Source organism: Chionomys nivalis, chromosome 2, assembly GCF_950005125.1.
Source record: "Chionomys nivalis chromosome 2, mChiNiv1.1, whole genome shotgun sequence".
Lineage (NCBI taxonomy): Eukaryota > Metazoa > Chordata > Mammalia > Rodentia > Cricetidae > Chionomys > Chionomys nivalis.
In genome coordinates this window covers 74,598,691-74,620,279 of record NC_080087.1, presented here as the reverse complement: position 1 = coordinate 74,620,279, position 21,589 = coordinate 74,598,691, and the positions used below count along the sequence as shown (strand labels likewise).

General features: G+C 46.0%; 1 protein-coding gene across 1 annotated transcript; it reads left to right on the top strand.

Moving 5' to 3' along the window:
- The first annotated feature begins 5,076 nt into the window (after window positions 1-5,076).
- C5ar2 (complement C5a receptor 2) lies at window positions 5,077-14,413 on the top strand. Its single transcript, XM_057762284.1, has 2 exons — window positions 5,077-5,203; window positions 13,013-14,413. The coding sequence occupies exon 2, from the start codon at window positions 13,028-13,030 to the stop codon at window positions 14,054-14,056; it is 1,029 nt and encodes a 342-aa protein (XP_057618267.1). The 5' UTR covers window positions 5,077-5,203; window positions 13,013-13,027; the 3' UTR covers window positions 14,057-14,413.
- The last annotated feature ends 7,176 nt before the right edge of the window (window positions 14,414-21,589 follow it).

Sequence of the window (21,589 nt, the reverse complement as noted above, 5' to 3'; positions counted from 1 at the left end):
TAAGAGCTGTGCCTGCGCAAGGGTGGGGGCCTAGGAAGATGGATCAGCAATTAAGAGCACGCATTTCTTTAGAGCAGTGATTCTCAACCTATAGGTCATGACCCCTCTTACAAACCTCTATCTCCAAAAATATTTTTAATTTATTTATTTTTACTTTATGTGCATTGGTGTTTTGCCATAGGTGTTAAGTCGCTTGGAATTGGAGTTGCAGACAGTTGTGAGCTGACATGTGGGTGCTGGGAATTGAACCCAGGACTTCTGGAGGACCAGTCAGTGTTCTTAACCATTGAGCCATCTTCCTAGTCCCCTCCAAAAATATTTACACCATAGTTCATAACACTAAAAAATTAGTTATGAACTGGGCAGTGGTGGCATATGCATTCAGTCCTAGCACTTGGGAGGCAGAGGCAGGTGGATTTCTGTGAGTTCGAGGCCAGCCTGATCTACAAGAGCTAGTTCTAGGACAGGCACCAAAACTACAGAGAAACCTTGTCTTGAAAAACCAAAAAAATTTACAGTTATGAAGTAGCAATAAGAATAATTTTATGTTTGGGAGTCACCACAACAAGGGACTGTATTAAAAGGTCACAGCATTCATTAAGAAGTTCCCAGTATCACATAGTGTCTCCTAATGGTCTGTAATGGCCTCCATGCACACCAAGCACATGTGTGGTGTACAATCATACGTGGAGCCAAAACGCCCATACATATAACATAAAAATAAATACTTAAAAAGAGAGCTGGATCCAGGGCAGGATGTATTTCACCAGGCAGAATGCTTGCCTAGCATGCATGGAGCCTGGGGCTCAGTTGCCAACACTGAATAATCCCTTCCCCCACTGAATGGTGGCAGGGCGTGGTGGTACACACCTTTAATTCCAGCACACCAGCCACAGAGGCAGGCAGATTTCTGGGAGTCTGTGGCCAACCTGGTCTCATAGTGAGTTGCAGGTCAACTAGGGATACATAGGTCTCAAAACAAAACAACAGGGCCGGGCGGTGGTGGCGCACGCCTTTAATCCCAGCACTCGGGAGGCAGAGGCAGGCGGATCTCTGTGAGTTCGAGACCAGCCTGGTCTACAAGAGCTAGTTCCAGGACAGGCTCCAAAACCACAGAGAAACCCTGTCTCGAAAAACCAAAAAAAAAAAAAAAAAAAAAAAAAACCAACACACACACACCTGCATGATGGCGCACACCAGTAATCTGAATACTTAGAAGGTAGAAACTGGAGGCTCAGTTGTTCAAGGTCTTTCTCTACTACACAGTGAGTTTGTGGCTAGCCTCGGTTACATGAGACCCTCCTGTCTGTCTCAAATGAAAACCAAAAAAAAAAAAAAAAAAAAAGCCCAGCCAGGCATGGTGACACACAGGCATGGTGACACACAGGCGTTTTAATCAGAGCACTTGGAAGACAGAGACTGGTGGATTTCCGTGAGTTTTATTTTCAAAAACAAAATAAAACAAAAAGAAGGGCTGGAGAGATGGGTCAGTGCTTCAAGAGCACTGGCTGCTCTTCCAGGGACCCCAAGTTAGGTTCCCAGCACCCACGTGGTGGCTCACAACTGTTTTAACTCCAGTTCCAGGGGATTTGATGCCCTTTTCTGGCTTCCACAGGCATGCATGTAGTTTACAGATATATACATAGACAAAACGCTCATGAACCATAGGGTAAAAATAAATTAATCTAAAAAACCCCTCCCAAAAGGTCTAGACACACAACAGGTCATGGTCACAGAGGGAATCCAGGTGGTAACCCCAGGCAACTGGGGGTTAACCATCCCTGACCCAAACAGAAGTTGGCAGAGTGTCCAGGGGATTGCCAAACATGTGGTCTGTGGAATCTGCTCTGTCAACAGGGCTTGGAAGAGGAAGTGACCAGGAAAGGAAGTGGGCTGAGAGCTTGGTGGACTCTATTGTATATTCTCTCCTCCCCCAGTCCCATCCTTCTGCACACTTCGGTTCTGCATACCCATCTGTTCTTCAGATGCAGGGCTGCAAAGTCTGGGGCCTTCCCTTGTTCTGGTGACCTCTGGGAGCCTCAGAGGAAGCCATTGCCCTGTATTAGAGTCTTCTGGGATGAAACATGAGGCACCGGGAGAGGGCACAGTGAGCAAAGTGCTTGCCGTTCAAGGACATGAGTTCCAGCCCCAGAGTCTGAGTACAAAGGTAGGCACAGGTGTGCACTTGTAGCCTCGGCACAGGGGAGGTGGAGCTCTAGGGCTTGCAGCTGGCCTAGGCTGATCCCATGGAGAGCCCCTGTCTCAAAAGCCAAGGTGGGAAGAAAGGAGGGGCCTAGAAAGGTCGTTCAAAGGTGTGTGCCACCATACCCAGTAGCAAGCGCTCTAAACAGCTGTAGCTCCGCCTTCTGTGTATATATTTTATTAATCTATCTAAGATAACATTTTGATATGTGATCAGCATAAAAATATCCTTGAGGGGCTGGAGAAATGGCTCAGAGGGTAAGGCTCTTCCAGAGGTCCTGAGTTCAAGTCCCAGTAACCACATGGTGGCTCACAACCATCTCTAATGAGATCTTGTGGCTTTGTTCTAGTATTTGTGCAGGTATACTGTATACATAATAAAGAAAATCTTTAAAAAAAAATCCTTGAGTCTGAGGGCATGGCTCTGTGTAGAGCACCTGCCTAGAATCCCCCAGTGAGGGCTGAAGTGTGGCTCAGTGGTAGAGCTCCTGCCTAGAATCCCCCAGTGTATTGATTACTTTCCTAGGCTGTAATAATATCATGACCAAAAGCAATTTATGGAAGAAAGGGTTAATTTGCCTGGTGGTTCTAGAGGGTTAATCAATAAAACGAGAAGCCATGGTAGCCAGCAGCTGGAGCAGTAAGCTGGTGATCACATTTTCACCCTCAGAATATAGAGAAAGGATTCAGAAAGTGAGGTAAGAATATAAAAACCCCCAGAGCCCACCCTCAGTGACCCACTTCCTCTGTGAGGCTCCACTTTCTAAAGTTCCATAACCTACTCAAGCAGCACCAACAACTGGTCAAAGCTTATGTGTAACTTTCCTTATTCAGTTAATAACAGGCAGTAAGGAGCTTGGGGTTCAGTGGTAGAGACAAAGAATTTGAGGACCTAGTGGAGGAAATATATATAGATATATATGAAACCACCAAGTGTTTTCAGTTATACCCTTAAAATCCAGGACCTCAACTTATTATGGAGGGGCTCTACCACTGAGCCACACCCCAGCCCCTCACTGGGGGATTCTAAGCAAATGCCCTAACGTTGAGCCAGACTTCAAGACTTCTATCATCTTGGCACATTTATTGACCAGGTAAGTTCCCGTGAAATTCTACTGGAGGTGTAGGGAACACAGTGGCCTTTCAGGATGAGAGAGGCCTCGATCAGATCACAGAGTTTGCAGCTCTTGACCCAGAAGCAGCTTCCTCTAGCAACATGACTTAACATTCCAAAAACCAACAGAAGAATTCATGACCACATCCCCTTAAGGCCTTAAGCATGGCTAGGAGAGAAATATGACCATCGAAAACTGCTGAGTGAAGAGATTCCAACGTTAGGGTTGAGGCCATTTCTTTTTTTTTTGTTGTTTTTGTTTTTTTCAAGATAGAATTTCCCTGTGTAGCCTTGGCTGTCCTGGAACTTGCTCTGTAGACCAGGTTGACCTTGAACTCACAGATCCAACACGGATCCTCTGCCTCCCGAATGGTGGACCTAAAGACCTGAGCCACTACCGCGTGGTGAGGCTTAGCCTCTTAAGCCTGTATCATGTGTGTGGGTGTGTCTTTAAAGATAGGGGAAGTCGAGGCAGGCAAATCTATAAGTTTGAGGTCATCACAGATCCTGTCTCAAAACAAGACAAAACCAAAAACAGCCACTAGGGTCAACTTTTTTTTTTTGTTACTGCTTTTTTCTTTTTTAAGTCTGCATGCACACAGGCCTGAGAATTACAGTTTGCATATGAAGGTCAGAGAACAGCCTAATCCTAGACCTTCAACTTCTGCTTTGTTTGGGACAGTCTCTTGTTGCTTGCAGTGGCAGAGGTCAGGCTAGCTAGCTAGGCCCACATGTTTCCAGGGATTCTCCTGTCTCCCCTGACTATCTCTCTCTATGAATGCTGGAGTTACATGCATGTAATCCTGCACTTGACTTTTATGTGGGTTAGAAATTCAACCTTAGAGCCGGGCGGTGGTGGAGCACCCCTTTAATCCCAGCACTTGGGAGGCAGAGGCAGGCGGATCTCTGTGAGTTCGAGATCAGCCTGGTCTATAAGAGCTAGTTCCAGGACAGGCTCCAAAACCACAGAGAAACCCTGTCTCGAAAAAGCAAAAAAAAAAAAAAAAAAAAAAAAAAAAAAATTCAACCTTAGGTCCACATGCGTGTGTGACAAGCATGTTCCCACCCACCCATCTCTGGCTCTGTCTGTGTTCTGCAACAGCGCCTTGTTGTGTACACTAGACTGGTCTCCAGCTTGAGATTTTCCTTGCCTCTGCATCCAGAGTGCTGGAATGACAAGTGTGTTCTCTCACATCTGCTATGTCTGCATACCTACAGGTGAAAACCCGAGGCCCAGAGAGGGACAGGACTTGCAATTTTAGGTTTCATGGAAGCTTCAGGGCCTGGGCTTGACTTCTTGATCTTTCTGAGTAGGGTTAACACTGGGCTATCTTCCTCAGAACGTTTGAGGAAGGAAAAATCTTTAAGAGTCTGTAGCTCAGGCAGGAGAGGCAGAGAGGACAGCAGGATGTCAGGAGAGGGTCAGCTGGCAGCTAGTGTTTACTGTGGAACCTTAGGGGACCTTCAGGGCAGAGGGTGGGTGAGAGGTAGTTTCAAAGATAGCCCTCTAGGCCTTGTGGTTCACAGTCCACACAGATCTGGCTTCCAGGAAACTGGTGACGGTGAGACTAAGGGAGGAGACACTGTCCAGCTCTCCATACTTTAAGCTTTTCCAACCTTTCCGTCTGTGGTTTAATCTGTGACTCACTGGAGGAAGAAGAGACAAATATTCCCCTGAGGCTGAGAGGAGGCCACGCCCATTTTTCCTGGTTTAGGTTTAATAGGGCCCAGGGAAACGGGTAGGAGTGCTGAGACTCACCAGCTACCGCTGAGACCGGCCAGCTCCTGTCCCTGGTGGAGAGACCCTGGGCCTCCCAGCAGCTGCTGTGGTCTGACATTGCGCTTGTAAGCTGCATTTGGCTAATTTGAGACCAGTTGGAAGAGAAGGTAAGGAAGGAGGCATGAGGGAGGGTGAGAGAGGTGGAGAGTTTCATGATTTTGGCTTCCTAGAAGCATTCACTTTAAAACCTTGATCAGAATTAGAATTCCAGATGAATATTTGATTTTTTTCTGAGACACGCTCTCATGTTGCGCAGGCTGACCTCAGACTCACTCGTGTGACTGAGGATGATCTTGAAGGCGCGATTGTCCTGCCTCACCTGAGTGTCAGGAGAGCAGGCGTGCGCTGTGGTACTCAGTTGATGCGGGGCTTGGGTTGGTACAGCAGCGTTCTACCACACCCTCAGCCCTCCAGATAGGAATTATCCTCGCGGCTCGGGAAAACACGTCAGGGCCCCAGATACGTGCTGCTAGCTAGGTCAGCACAGTAAAAGATAGGTAACTGTGCCGTCCCGTTCTGCAGTGCCGGATACCCTGACCTTCAGGGATCCCCAGGTTGGAGCCAGTCCTCCTAAAGTCAGTGTGCCTGGCGAGCAAGCCCTCGCCATACTCCCTGTTCCTGCTTCCTTGGACAGCAAGGGTCACTTTTGGCCAAAGATGAATTTACACAGGTACACGTGGAGGTGTGCACAGGTGGTAACTAGACAGCTCGGGGCTTCTGGTAAACTGAGCACATTCCGTAAGAGTGTTACCTGAGTCCGTTTCCAGCGCCAGAATATTGCCAGTCTGATTCTTATTTCTAACACAGAGGCACTCTCCTCACATTTTTGTATTATTTTTTTCTTTATAAGTATTTTATTGTTGGGCGGTGGTGGCGCACGCCTTTAATCCCAGCACTCGGGAGGCAGAGGCAGGCGGATCTCTGTGAGTTCGAGGCCAGCCTGGTCTACAAGAGCTAGTTCCAGGACAGGCTCCCAAGCTACAGAGAAACCCTGTCTCGAAAAACCAAAAAAAAAGTTATTTTTATGATTTTTATTGTATTATTTTTTCTTTAAAATTATTGTAGGATTCTCAGATATTTTCTTTAAAATTTTTAAATAATGATTTGTTCGTGTGTAGCCAGGTGGGTCTCTGTAAGTCTGAGACCAGCCTGGTCTACAGAGTGAGTTCCAGGGCAGCCAGGGGGTACACAAAGAAACCCTGTCTTGGAAAAAAAAAAGTTTGCGTGTATAGCAGCTCAAGTGTGTGCCTTCCTTTCTTTCCGAATTGCACTTATTTATTCACTGCATTGCACATGGTCATGTGTGCCACAACCAGCATATAGAGCCAGAGGACAGCCTACAGAACTCAGCTGCGGCCTTCTGCCACGTGTGCCCCAGGAATCGAACTCAGGCTCTTTATCCACTCAGCCGTCTCTCTCACCCTAAGCTGCTCCTTTACCTCGTTAATTTATTCTTTCACTCACCAAATACCATATGAACTCTAGGAGTTTTCTAGATGCCAGAAACACACTGGAGCAAGCCTACTCTGGGTGGAGCTCACACTGGGTGGAGCCCAGGTTCTGGGAAATTGGGATAATTATAATGCCCATGTCTAAGATGGTCAGGACAGTCATTTCTGAAACATAATACATGCACAGTGAACATCAGCACTCTCTTTCTCTTTTCTGGATACAGGATCTCCTGTGACCCAGTTGGCCTCAAACTCAAATGCTGTGGTTATGGGAATATGCCATCCAGTCCAGTTTATGTGGTGCCGGGAAACACTCTTCCAGCTGACTCGTGCCCTTAGCCTTACTTTCTGATTTCCAGAAACAGGGTCTCATGGTATAACCTAAGCTGGCGTGGAACTTTGTATGTAGACCAGACTGGCCTCACACTCATGGTAATCCTCCTGCCTCAGTCTTCTAAGTGCTGAGATTTCAGGAAAGCATCCCATACCCAGGTTTTCCCATTTTATTGCATTTTTGCATATAAAATAACATGTTACATTATTACATTATATATATTATATATATATATATATATATATATATATATATATATATATATATATATTTGCTCAGATTCACCCCCACTGACCTCTCTTATCAGCTCCAGGGAATCTGACTCCCTCTTCTGGTGCCCACAGGTGTCATATACTTAAACAGACACACGCGGTATTCATGAATAAAAATTAAAAACATAAGTCATGTGTGGTAGACAAGCTTTTAACCCCAGAACTCAGGAAGCCAAGGTAGGTAGATCTCTGTCAGTTTGAGGTCAGTCAGTTTACATAGTAAATTCCAGGCCAGTCAGAGGTACACAGTAAGGCCTTGTCTCAAAAACAAAAAAAACAAAAAACAAAAAATCAACAAAGTAGCAATTTGTGGGTCAAGATGACTCAGTAGGTAAACGTACTGGCTGCGAAGCCTACCAACCCGTGTTTGATTCTAGGACTCCACTTGGTGAGTGGAGAATCCTGACTCGCTCAAAGTGTCTTCTGACCTTCACTGTGAGCTGTACCACGCAAGCATGCTTGTGCAAGCTTGTGTACACACAAAAGCACACACACAAATAAGTAAATACATGTTACTTATGTAAAAGCCATGGTAATACTATTTTATGTATAGTGTATGGAATCAAACATACAGCTGATTTATTGTAAAAGACAACAATATAGTTGGGCAGTGGTGCACACCCTTAATCCCAGCACTTGAGAGGCAGAGGTAGGCAGATCTCTGTGAGTTCAAGGCCACCCTGGTCTACAGAGCTAAGGAGGCTACAATGAGAAACTCTGTCTCAAAACAAAATAAAACAAGACAGCAATGCCACTGGGTACAGAGCGCCCGTTTGTAATCTGAGCATCAGAGGGCGGATACCAAGGTCTCTTGTGCTTCCTGGCCCATTTGTTGATCCAGTCGACAAACTTGAGGCTCAGCAAGACACTCTGTCTCAGGAAAGTGGAAGGGCTGAGAAGACAGCTCTGTCTTGTCAGTGGCAGAGCACTGAGTGAGGTGAGAGAGAGAGAGAGGGAGAGAGAGAGAGAGAGAGAGAAGGAGAGAGAGAGAGTGAGAGAGTCCTGGGAATCATCCGTTTCTGTTTACAGACTAAATTCCACAGGCTGATAGTATCTGAGTACTGAAACTGTCCTGGAATGTTATCAGTAATGGCTGTGCTAGGTGGAGCCACAGAAGGGAAGAGAGGCTGTGTATGTACGTGATGACAGCAGCCTATGCACGTAGACACAGACACACGCACAAACACGGATACACACGCACAGACACATGCAGACACAGACAGATAGACAAAACAGACAGACACAGACACACACACGCAGACACAGATACGCACAGACACACGCACAAACACAGACACACGCAGACACAGACACACAAACAGATACACACATAGAAACACACACATACAAACAGATACACACACAAACACAGACACACAAACAGGCACACAGATAGACACACACAGACAGAGACACAAACACAGACACACACACACAGAAAGACACACACAGACAGAGAGACACAAACACAGACACACACACACACTTGATGCTTGCTGTGGACCAGCACTGTGGCAGTCATTTCCTCCAGAGCAGATCTATTGAGTACATTGAATATTCCCAGCGCTCTGTAAGGTGGGTTATTTGATTATTCCCTTTTACAGACTGAAGCACAGAGAGGTTAGGCTACCTGCTGAAGGTCTCAGAGCTGTTGAACCTTTGAGTGTTTTGTTCTTTTGTTATGTTTTTGTATTGCTTACTTTGTTTTGTTTTTTTGAGACAGGGTCTGACCTTATAGCACACACAGGTTAGCCTTAAACATGGCATTCCTCCTGCCTCAGCCTCTAGTGCTGGGTGGCAGGTGAGTTTTTAAAAGTTAGGTACAGTTTGCTTTGAAGAATGGAAAAATACTCAGAAAAATGGCTTGGCCTCATAAGCTGCCTGGGTACCTGGCCAAACTGGAAGTGTCCCAACTTCCGCTGTGTCTTTCCTGTTTTGACAGTGTTGGTTGAGGTTCTGGGCAGTGCCAGACAATCCATAATAGTGAGCTGGGCGCTTCAGGTTCTGGCCACTCTGAATGGGGTTCAGTGGCCCCTCCCACCTAGGCCTTGTCTTCCCCAGTGCACTCTGTAACATTTCTGTGTTTCTTTTTCTTTTTTTCTCTTTTTTTCTTTCTTTCTTTCTTTTTTCTTTTTTTTTTCTCTATGAGACAGGGTTTCTCTGTGTAGCCCTGGCTGTCCTGGAACCCACTCTGTAGACCACACTGGACTTGAACTCACTGAGATCCACCTGCCTCTGCCTCCTGAGTGCTGGGATTAAAGGTGTGCGCCACCACCACCCGGCTGCGTCTGTGTTTCTGCATTAATGCTGAGATCCTTCCAAACTGGTGACGTGGGTCCCAGAGGAGGATATAGACAGAACCAGTCGTGGCTGCTATCCAAAGTCATATAGTTGGTTCAGGGCCTCAGAGTGTATGTGGCCACCTAGTTTCATATGTGGAGACAGTAATATTTTGGGACTTGGGCTTAGGGCCTCAGTCAACTGTAGATCAGTTTAAGAAGACCATCTCAGACGGAGATACAATGTTGAAAGAGGTTTGGGCTTATGCCTGGAACATACACAAAATGCTCAGTGAATGGCGCCTTCTGATGAGCTAAACTATTGTTGTTGGGCCTGGTCATTTTGTTGCTGTTTTTGAATTTTAATATGATTTTTAACTTTTTATTTTGTGTGTGTGTGTCTGTGCACCTGAGTTCATGTACCCACAGAGTCCTGGAAAGGGTGTCAGCCCCTGGAACTAGAGCTACAGATAACTGTGAGCTTGCTGCTCTTGCAGAAGACCCTAGATTTGGTTCTCAGCAAACCTCGTGGTGGCTCACAACTGTCTGGAACTGTCTAGGGGATCCAATGTCTTCTTTTGACCTCCTTGGACACCAGGCATGCATGTGGTGCACATACACACGTAGAAAAACACTGATGCACATCAAATAAATAAATCTAAAAACTCAAACAAACGACAATAAACCGCCGGGCGGTGGTGTCGCACACCTTTAATCCCAGCACTTGGGAGGCAGAGGCAGGTGGATCTCTGTGAGTCCGAGGCCAGCCTGGTCTACAAGAGCTAGTTCCAGGACAGGTTCCAAAGCCACAGAGAAACCCTGTCTCGAAAAACAAAAACAAAACAAAACAAAACAAAACAAAAATTAAAATGGGGGGTTAGGATAGGAGCTGGAGAGATTTGTGAGCTGCTACAGAACCTGGTTCCTCTACAATAGCAACAAATGCTCTTAACCGTGGAGCCATCTCTCCAGCTCCTCCCACTTTAACACAGCGACTCATTAGAATGTCGGCTAGGGTGGCTTTGAACTGCCTGCACCTCCCAAGAGCTACAGAAAGGCAAGACTAACAGTGCTCTACTGAGATAGCATTTTGTTATGTGAACCCTAATTGGCCTAATAATCGTTGTGTAGCCAAGTCGGCTTGGAACGCATGGCAATCCTCCTGCCTCGCACCCTGCGTGCTGAGATTACAGATGCATGTCATCATGCTTGACTTGTTCTCACTTCTCCCTTTTCTTTCTCGCCGACTCCGCTCCAGCCTCACAACCTTGCTATTCCTTGAACACAGCCGTCATGCTTTCTTTCATTCTATGTCCTCATCATCTCCCTCAATCCTTTTAGTTTCTGCGTAAATGCTGCCTTCCTTTACCACTGGAGCCTCCTTCTCTGGGATTGTTTTCTCCCCACAGCAAGGTTTTTTTTTTTTTTTTTTAAAGGCAGGGTCTTGTGAAGCCCAGGCTAGTTTGTAACCATACAGTCAAGGCTGGCCTTGATATGTCCTCCTCATTCAACTATTATCTCTTGGAAAATACTGCAAATTTCTTGTTTGCGTCCTGACTCCTTGGTTTTCCCCATTGGAATATCAGCTGCAAGGAGACAGATTTTGGCCTGTGCCTCAGTCCTTGGACAGACACCCAGAACAACAACAAAAATGCTTGGGAGTTGGGTGTAGTAGTGCACCCTTAAAATCTAAGCACTCAGGAATTAGAAGCAGAAGGACCAGGAGTTCATAGTCATCTTTGGCTACCCAGCATATGTGGAACTAGCCTGAGCTACATCAAAAACAAAGCAAAACAGAAAGTACCCATTCTGTTCTTCCTAAGTGTTCCCAATGTTAATATCATTGAAATAATTGCTCCAGATGGATTTTGTTGTTATTTTAAAGAATTTATTACTGGCTTTATTCACTGAGCTCATAAGCATGCTATCACGCCTTGCTCGCTCTTTCTTTTTTTCTTCCTTTTTCCTTCCCTCCTTCCTTCTTTCCTTTCTTTTTTGAGACAGGGTTTCTCTGTGTAGCCCTGGCTGGAACTCATTTTGTAGACCAGGTTGGCCTTGCATTCACTGAGATTCATCTGCCTCTGCCTCCCAAGTGCTGGGATTAAAGGCACATGCTGCCACTGCCTTGCTGCTGCTTCTTCTTCTTCTTCTTCTTCTTCTTCTTCTTCTTCTTCTTCTTCTTCTTCTTCTTCTTCTTCTTCTTCTTCTTCTTCTTTTTCTTCTTCTGTTTTTCTTGCTGAGTTTTAATTTTTGAATTCTAAGAGCTTGGTGTTCTAAGGCATTAGCATTCAGGATCTATATGTTCTAATCTGCCATGGGATTCTAAAACTGCACCTTAGCCTCCAAGACAGGCATGAACTAGGATTCTAGTATTTCAAGGAACCGTTTAGGTTTCCATCAATCACATGCCTGGTGAGGGGCTGGAGGTGTATCTCAGTGGTAGAGCCCCTGCCTGGCACCTGTGTGGGACCTGGCTTCAATCCCAGCACTTTGTGGTGTATAAAAGGTTATGTACTGGAATTTCAAGGTGTATACAAGTCTCAGCATTTTTGGAATTCTAGTTCTCTTACTTGCTGGAATCTCAGTTTGCTGTTCTCATATTCTGAAATCTTACATGCTAATGAGATAATTCTTTCTCTCTTAATAGTTTCTTTTCCTGCGATAAAATAATTCACAGCTGGATGTGGTGGCACACTTTTTTTTTTTATCCCAGTCCTTGGGAAGACAGTTGGAGTTCTGTGAGTTTGGGGCTATTCTGGTCTACATAAAATACTATGCAAAGGCTACTTAAAGGAGAAGGTATTTATTCTGACTCACAGTGTCAATATCTGGTCCACTCTGGAGGGAAAGTCAAGGCAACAGGAGCTTGAAGTAGCTGACCACATCAAAACCAGTCAAGAAGCACCAGTGAGCTAGGCTGTGCCGGAGGTGCACGCCTTTAATTCCAGTACTTGGGAGGCAGAGGCAGGCGGATCTCTGTGAGTTCGAGACCAACCTGGTCTACAGAGCAAGTTCCAGAACAGCCAGAGCTATACAGAGAAACCCTGTCTCAAACAAAACAAAAGAAAAAAGAAACACTTGAGAAGAATGTGTGCCACTTCCCAGAACACTTTTCCCTTTCATTTAAAAATCCCTATTTTTTTTTTTTGTGTGTGTGTACATGTATGTGGAGGTTAGACGATAACCTGGAGAGTCAGTTCTCCTCTTTCACCATGTGGGTCTCAGGGACTGAACTCAGGTCATCAGGCTTGGTGGCAGCACCTTCTCTCGCTGAACCATCTTTCTGGCCCCCTTTCTCCATTTATACAGTCCAGGATCCCAGGTGGTCCTTTCCACAATTAACATGGTCTTCCCATATCAGTTAGCACAACAAAGACTGACCCCATCTCCTAGATGCTTCCAGAATCTGTCGGGTTGCCAGTTGATAGTAAGTATCACAGAATGCAGGCACCCTGGAGTTCAGGGACCCTAACATCACAGTACTGGACTCTCTAGTATGGTGTCGCTGGGCCAGCCCGGCCCAGAACAGCAAGGCTCTTGAAGTTTTCCTACTGACTTGTTGCCTGTCTGTCTCCTGCAGGTATCTGGAGCCAGGATGATGAACCATACCACCAGCTACCAATATGATTATGAATATGATTACGATCTTTACCACGACCTTCCGGACGTTCCCGTAGACTGCCCAGACGGCGAATGCTTATCTAGTGATGTCTACCTCATAGCCTTGGTTCTTCTGTATGCAGCCATCTTCCTGGTGGGTGTGCCAGGCAACATCTTGGTGGCTTGGGTGACCTGGAAAGAATCCTGCCACAGGCTTGGGGCCTCTTGGTTCCTGCACCTGGCCGTGGCTGACTTGCTTTGCTGTGTGTCTCTGCCCTTCCTGGCTGTGCCCATCTCCCAAAAGGGTCACTGGCCATATGGGTCAGCAGGCTGCTGGCTGTTGCCCTCGGTCACCGTCCTGTCTATGTACGCCAGTGTGCTGCTTCTGACTGCCCTCAGTGCTGACCTCTTCCTACTGGCTTTCAGGCCCTTCTGGAAGACTGCTGATCACCGGACACTCGGGGTGCGGGTGGCCCAGGTCTCTTCCTGGATGCTGGCCCTGGTGCTAACGGTGCCCTCTGCTGTTTACCGTAGGCTGCATCAGGAGCATTTCCCTCCACGGCTTCTGTGCGGCATAGACTATGGGCACTCTGTCGCTGCAGAGGCTACCATCACCGCTGTTCGATTTCTCTTTGGCTTCTTGGGACCATTGGTGTTCATGGCCAGTTGCCACGGCATCCTCCAATGGCAACTGACCCGACGTCACTGGCCACTGGGCACAGCTGTTGTGGTTGGCTTTTTCATCTGCTGGACCCCTTACCACATCCTGAAGGTCATAATTGCAGTGACTGCGCCGTTCTCCTTGCTCCTTGCCCGGGTCTTGGAGGCTGAGCCTCTGGTTTCAGGCCTGGCCCTTGCTCACAGTGCTCTCAATCCCATAATGTTTTTGTATTTTGGAAGGAAACAACTCCGCCAGTCACTCCAGGCTGCATGCCACTGGGCCCTGAGGGATCCACAGGATGAGGAAAGTGTGGCGAGCAAGGTATCCACCAGCCATGAGGTGATGTCTGAGATGGCCGTGTAGGCAAGAGGAATTTGAATTTCCTAGGCCGTTTCACAATCGTGCAGCTTCAGGCACAGCTGGATCCAGGAGCTCCGCGACAGCTTTTGTTCTTTATTTAATAAACATTCACTGTGCACTGGCTTGTGCCAAGCCCTGATCTACAGGTGCTGGGTGTGGCAGTGGCCTGAACCAATTCTTGCCTCCAGGAACCAGCACTTTGTAGAGGAAGACAGACAGGAAGAAGCAGAAGGCTGTGGAATATGTCAAGGGTGAGATGTTTCATAGACCCTAAGGAGGGCCCCAGCACCTACACAAAAGTTGGGTATGGCAGCATGCCTATAAACCCAGCACTGAGGGCATAGACGGTTCCTGGGGGGGGGGGGGTCCTCTGCCCAGCCTGTCTAGGCCAACGAGAAGCTCCAGTGAGAGATCCGTCTCAAGAAATAGAGTGAAGCAGGCATGGTGGTGATACCTTTAATGATAACGTTTGGGGGGCAGAGGCAGGTGGATCTCTGTGAGTTTTAGGCTACCCTGATCTACATAGTGAGTTCCAGGTGAGGATATCCAACCTTGACTGTAGGCTAACTCCCCATACACACAAGGTGGGGCAGCCTAGGTCAGCACGGCTAGCACCTTGAGAAAAAGGTTATGACTGAGCCAAAATCTGAATAATGGAGAGAAGATCCACGTTTAAATCTGGGTAGCTATTCCAAGCAGGCAGAGCAAGTGCAAAAGCCTTGCCCCTGGGTGCCTCCTCCAAGAAGCCTTCCCTGACTTGCATCCTGCCCAGGGACAAGGGCTCCTCCTATCTTACAGTCTCTTTTAAGACAAATGCCCATATTAATTATAAATTCCCCAAAGGTGAGAGCTGGACTTACTCCATCTTTTAAATTGTTGTCTTATGTTTAGTTGTTTACTATGTGTCAGGAACGGGTGGGGTAATGTGGTTGGAGGACGACTCCTTCCATCACGTTGGTACTGAGGATTGAACTCAGGTCGTCAGGCTTGGCTGCAAGCACCTTCAGCTGCTGAGCCATCTCACTAACCCCAACCTCCTCAGTCTTATCTCATCCCATGATTTAGAAATTATTGGATTTTCTCTGTCTCAATTCTAATTTTCTCAACTAGTTTGTGGGCTCCTTGATGTTGCCAGTGCCTTTTTGTGTTAGTTTGTTTTGAAGATCTTTAAGCAATTTTATTTTAAAAATGTCATAGAGACATATATTGTACATTGAACAGATCCCCACCCTTACCCAAGGTTTGCAGGATTTTAACACCTATGGTATACTGTATCCACAAACTCTCCTCCACAAATCCTTGGGTTTTGCCTTTGGTTATCTTTTTTTTAAATTTTTTTTTTTGAGATAGGGTCTCATATAGCCCAGGTTGGCTTTGAACTTGATATGTAGCTAAGGATGACCTTCAACATTTCCTGAGTGCTGGGATTACAGTCCTGCACCATCACACCTGATTTATGTGGTACTGAGGATCAAACCCAGGGCTTCATGCATGCTAGGCAAGTACTCTACCAACTGAGCCACATCCTTGGTTTCGCACCGGAGATTCCAGGCAGATGCCCCAGTATTCAGCCATGCTTCCAACACGCTTCCCCTTCACTGGAAGATTCTAGGCAGACGTCCTTGTACTGAGCTCCACCCCCAGACCTCCTTGAACAATATAGACAGCTGTCTGCAAAGTTCAAAGAATTTCTGGTTAATTTACTGGGACAGGGGAGCCTTTTCAGCAGGACTTTTCCATTTTTTATAAGACACACTTATATTCTTTGGTCTTAAGAAATGAAGGAGAACTTTCGTGACAGCTTCCAAATGTATTTCTGTGCATTTATACATAAAATCTCTTGATGTTAAAGATACTGGCTGTTGCTTATTGTAAATTTTCTCTAGTCCAGACTGTTACGTAATAATTTCTCCAAATTGAAACAAGAAATAATCCTTAAGAGTCAGGGAATAAACAACTCACAAGTCTCAGGGTGTTCCTGAAACTGAGTACACATACCAGGTCCCATTTTTTCCAAGTTTTCTAGTCTTCTTGCTACTGTGATAAAGCACTCTGGCCAAAAGCAATTCAGAGGTGGAAAAGTTTATATGGATTACACTTTCAGAACATAATCCATGATTGACAGAGGTCAGGGCAGGAATTTGAATACAAGAACCACGGAGAAAGATTATCTGTTTGCTAGCTGTTTGGTCGTGCTCAGACGGCTTTCTGATACAGCCCAGGGTCAACTGCCCAAGGATAGACTACAGTGGACTCAGCTCTCTCACATTGATCAAGACCATCTCTCGCAGACACGCCACGGACCAATCTGAAGGAGGCAATTCTTCAGCTGAGGTTCCCTGTAGGCCGATGAACTAGGACAACAACTTATATAAACAGTGAGGGCTGCTGAGAAGAGATCTCTCTGACCTGGGTCTCTGCCTGTGAGCTGTGCAGAAGGCCTCAGGGCTCTTGCCTTCACAAACCATCACTCATGCTTGGCCGTCCTCCTGTGATGCAGGTTCACCGAGTTGGACTTTAGTGGTGCCCTTACTTTGGGCTGTCGTCAGTTCCCCATCTGGAGTGAGATGTTTGCTCATGTCTCCTCAGCTATAGTGCCACACCATATGATTTCTGTTTATGTGTATGGACGTGTTGGTGTGTAAAGTCTTCGTGCAGGCACAGGTGTGTACAGAGGAGGGCGGAGGTTCACAGTGGGTGTCCTCCTCTAGCGTCCTTTACCTTACAAATAAAAAATAAATCTTGGGGTTGGGGATTTAGCTCTGTGGTAGAGTGCTTGCCTATTTGGTCCTCAACTCCAGAAAAAAAATACAAAATAACAAATGAAAAAATATTTTAAAAATTTTATTTTATGTACATTGGTGTTATATATATGAGGGTGTCAGATCTCCTGGAGTTACAGACAGTTGTGAGCTGCTATGAGGGTGCTGGAAATTGAACCTGGGTGTTTTGGAAGGGCAATGGGTGCTTTTAACTATTGAGCCATCTCTCCACCGCCCCCCCAAATAATTTTTTATGTTTATTTATCAGTGTGTGTGTGTGTGTGATATTGCCACCCACACTGTAGTATGTAAAGGACAACTTCCAGGAGCTGGTTCTTTTCTGCCATTCTGTGGGTCTCAGGAACTGAACTCAGGTCATCAGGTTTACCTGAAGTTCTTGAGAGCCATCTTGCCAGCGCTCTGTCTTATTTTTTGACCATCTCTCCATGAACTTGGGGCTCACTGATTCAGCTAGATTGTTTGAAAGCCAAGCTCTGGGAATCCTGTCTGCCTTCTCAGTGCTGGATCTGCAGATGTGTGAGATGGTGCCTGGTTTCTCACATGCGTGTTGGAGACATGTCCTGTTTGTGTGGCAAATATCTTAGCCCAGAACCGTCTTGTAGCCCCTATTTGTGTGTTTTGTAAATCTGTTTTCTGAGACACTGCTGCTGTCTCTCTAGCCAAGACTGGCCTGCAGGCTCCTAGCAGGCCTCCTTCCCCAACCTCTCACATAAGTATAGGTGTCAATGTTCACACCTGTCACATCCTGCTTCTGCTAATTTCTTTTTTTTTTTTTTTGAAGATTTTAAAGGTACTTTATTTTTTCTTCAATATGCCATATTTTGGTGAATACATGATTCTTTGACTTGGGATCACTTATAGGTTGGTTTTGAAACAATTCCTTGACTATTGCACCAGTTGACATGACTACTGATCTCTCCATTCCTTAGGGGTGACTCTGCCAACAGGTGACAGGTTCCATTCTACTCCAGTTTGCGTTGCTGTATATGTCCATGCAGAAATACAGAAGAGGCCTCCAGCTGCTAATATAGCATTTCCATATTTGTCATGGAAACTAGGTGTCTGCTTCTGGTGGCTGTAAGAACAATGATTTCCTTTCCAGTGAAATCACAACTCGGTGACTTTCCAACAACTGCTTGTCATGAGCAGGTGCTGGCAGTGGGTGGGGGCTTCCTACTTAGCTACAGGTTTGCCATTGAGTTCCTTTAATTTTCTTTTTTAAAAAAAATGTAGCTTGCTGGGTGGTGGTGGTACATGTCTTTAAACCCAGCTCCTGGAAGAAGGAGACAGGTGAAATCCTGTGAGTTCTAGGTCAGACTGGTCTACGGAGTGAGTTCCAGGACAGCCAGGGCTACACAAAGAAAGGATTTCTCAAAACAAAACAAAACAAAACAAAACAAAAAAATAGTTCTTTGTAAGACTAAAAAAATGCTTAGTTTTTTATGTTTTCTTTTGATGATTATGTTGATTTGGCTCCTGTAATGGAAAAATTAAAAATGCTGCAGGATCCCTGGAGGCAGCAGGCAGCGGAAATTCTGCAGGTCCCCAAGTGGTGGCAACGGCCTGTGTGGCCACAGGTAGCAGGCTCTGAGAGCAGCCAGTCCCAGGCAGGGATGGCTGCAGGTCCCCGAGTAGTGGCTGGTTCAGGGCAGGGAGACATGCGGCGGTGGGCAAGAGACAGAGACATGGATAGGCACGCCATGCCGAGTGAGGTTGGATATTTATTTAGTGGGTTCTAGAGGGGGAAGGGAGAAGGGGAGAAGAGGAGAGAGAGAAGAGAAAGAAGGAGAGAAGAGAGAGAGAAGGGAGAGACAGAAAGGGGAAGGGGAGAAGTGGGGAGAGGCAGAAGATGTCTCTTTGAAAGGGAGACAGAAAAGAGAGAGAACTCAGGCCAGAATCTGAAGATCAGCCTGCCTCAGCAGACAGGGGAGGGAGTGAGAGTGGCTTGTCTCTTAAAGAGACAACAGATCGTTACAGCTCCTATATGAGTTGTTTTCCTTTTTTTTTTTTTTTTTTTTTTTTTTTTTTTTTTTTTTACTTTGTGGTGTGTGTGTGTGTGTGTGTGCCCTTGGAAACCAGAAGAGAGTGTCAATCTCCTGGAGCTGGAATTACAGGTGGTTATAAACTGCCTGATGTGGACACTGGCCTCCTGTTTTCCAAATGTTTGATACTAATATCTAAATTCTCTAAATTCTCTCTCAACATTCACCCCCATCTGGTCTGGTAGTTTGAAAGATATGTGCCCCACAGGCACATGTACCTGAACACCTGATCCCCAGTTGATGATGCTGTTTGGGGAGTCTTGCTGGAGGAAGTCCATCAGTGGCAGCAGCTTGAGAGTCCATAGACTTGCTCCACTTCCAGTTAGCTCTATTTGCCGCTGAAAGTGTGACCTCCCTGCTCTGGCTGCCTGCTGCCATGCCTCTCCCGCCATCATGGACACCTTGTTAGAAACTGAAGCTAAAATGAACTCTTCCATAGTTGCTTTGGGTTGTGGTGTTTTTCTCACAGCAACAGAAAGTCACAAATACAGTACTTTACATGGAAATACAAAACCCAAGATGCTCCAAAATCCAAAACTTTTTTGTTTTTTTGAAACAAGGCCTCATGTAGACCAGGGTGTCCTAAAACTTGATATGGAACTGAAGGCAACCTTGAATTTCTAACGCTTTGTTTCCACCTCCCACGTGTTGAGATTACAGGAGTAAGCTGTCATGTCCATTGCCTTTTTTTTTTTTTTTTTTGTGGGTTCCTCTGTGTAGCCTCTGCTGTCCTGGAACTCTCACTGTAGAGTAGGCTGGCCTCGAACTCACAGAGATCCACCTGCTTCTGCCTCCCAAGGGCTGGGACTAAAGGTGTGTACCACCACAGCCTCATTTGTCCATTGTCTTAATTATTTCTTTTGCTGGGAAGAGACACCATGACAAGGCAACTCTTACAAAAGAAAGATTTAGTTGTGGGCTTGCTTACAGTTTTTAAAGGGTTAGCTCGTAATCAAGGCAGAAAGCAGGCAGGCATGGTGTTGGAGTAGTGGATGAGAGCTTTACATCCTGATTGACAGGCAGCAGGGAGAGAGACAGACAGACAGACTAGGAGGCTTGGTGTGGGTTTTTAAAAGGTCAAGTCCTACCCCCAGTGGCTTACCTCCTCCAACAAAGTCATACCTTCTAATCCTTCCCAAACAGTTTTGCTGTGGAATAATCCTTTTGTACACTATGATGATATGTTGCTCTCACTGTTAATAAAAAATTGATTGGCCAATAGCTAGGCAGGATTTTGGGGGCAGAGAGAATACTGGGAAGGAGGAGGGTGGAGTCAGAGGAGTTGAGAGCCAGACATGGAAGAAGCAACATGGGAAATTCATAGATGAGGTAACAGAGCCTTGGGGTAGCAATAGATTAATAGAAATTGGTTAATGTAAATTGTAAGATCTGGCTGGGGGCAAGCCTAAGCTAACAACTGAACATTAATAATTAATATTAAGCTTCTGTGTGGTTATTTGGGGAGCAGCTGGCTGGACAGAATTGAGCGGTAATCTAGATAGAATACTCCAACTATAGAGTTTCAAGCAGATATCTGGCATTATAGGGATCCCAGTGGATTGATTGTCAGTCAGTCCACCATACCTAGTTTATGCAGTGCTGGAGTTGGAAGCCAGAGCCTTGTGCAGTAGCTACCAACTGAGCTGCACCCTCAGGTCCTGAACCTGTTTGAATGCATACTAGAAGAACAAATGAAAAACCCCACAACAGACCTCTTATGACAGGTCTCAAATACAGACTTGAGGGTGTGTGGTGACTCATGCCTACGATTAGAACACTCAAGAGGTAGATGCAGGAGGATCAAAAATTCAAGGTCATCTTCAGCTACTTAGTGAGTTTGTGCCCCCAAAACAAAACCTGAAACTAGCAAGATGGCTCTCCAGTTTGCACTGGCTCTTCTTCCCGAGGAACTGGGTTTAATTCCCAGCACCCACAGAGTAACTTCAGTATCAGGAGATACAATGCCCTCCTCTGGCCCCCTTGGGCACTGCACACATATGGTGCACATGGGCAAACACTCATACTTTTTTTTTTTTTTTTTAATATTTGTGTGTATGTCTGCAGGCCAGAAGAGGGCACCAGACCTCATTATAGATGGTTGTGAGCCACCATGTGGTTGCCGGGAATTGAACTCAGGACCTTTGGAAGAGCAGGCAATGCTCTTAAGCACTGAGCCATCTCTCCAGCCCCCAACACTCATACTTGTAAAATAAATCTTTCAAACAAACCCCAAATCTAAACCAAAAGCAAACCAACGAAACAGCAACAAAACCCATAGCCCCCTCAAACTATGGTGTAAAAGTTACCTTTAAGCTTGTGGTGGTTTGAATGAAAATAGCCTGCATAGGCTCATATATTTGAACACTTGGTCCATGGGTGGTGAAACTGTTCGGGAAGAATTAGGTGTGGTTTTATTGGAGGAGGTGTGCTGCTGGGGATGGATTTGAGGTTTCAACAGCCTACACTATCCCCAGTTAGTTCTCTCTCTCTCTCTCTCTCTCTCTCTCTCTCTCTCTCTCTCTCTCTCTCTCTCTCGTGCTCTCTCTCTCTTGTGCTCTCTCTCTCTCCCTCCTGCTTTCAAATCAGATGTAAGCTCTCAGCTACTGCTCCAGTGCCATGCCCTCCTGCCTGCTGCCATGCTTCCTGCCATGATGTCTATGGACTCGCCCTCTGAACCTGTAAGTGAGTCCCTGATTAAAGGCTTTCTTTTA

What these genes read in the sequence shown, in the direction of transcription:
- C5ar2 (XM_057762284.1), top strand. Translation starts at nt 13,028, where the DNA reads ATGATGAACCATACCACCAGCTACCAATATGATTATGAATATGATTAC.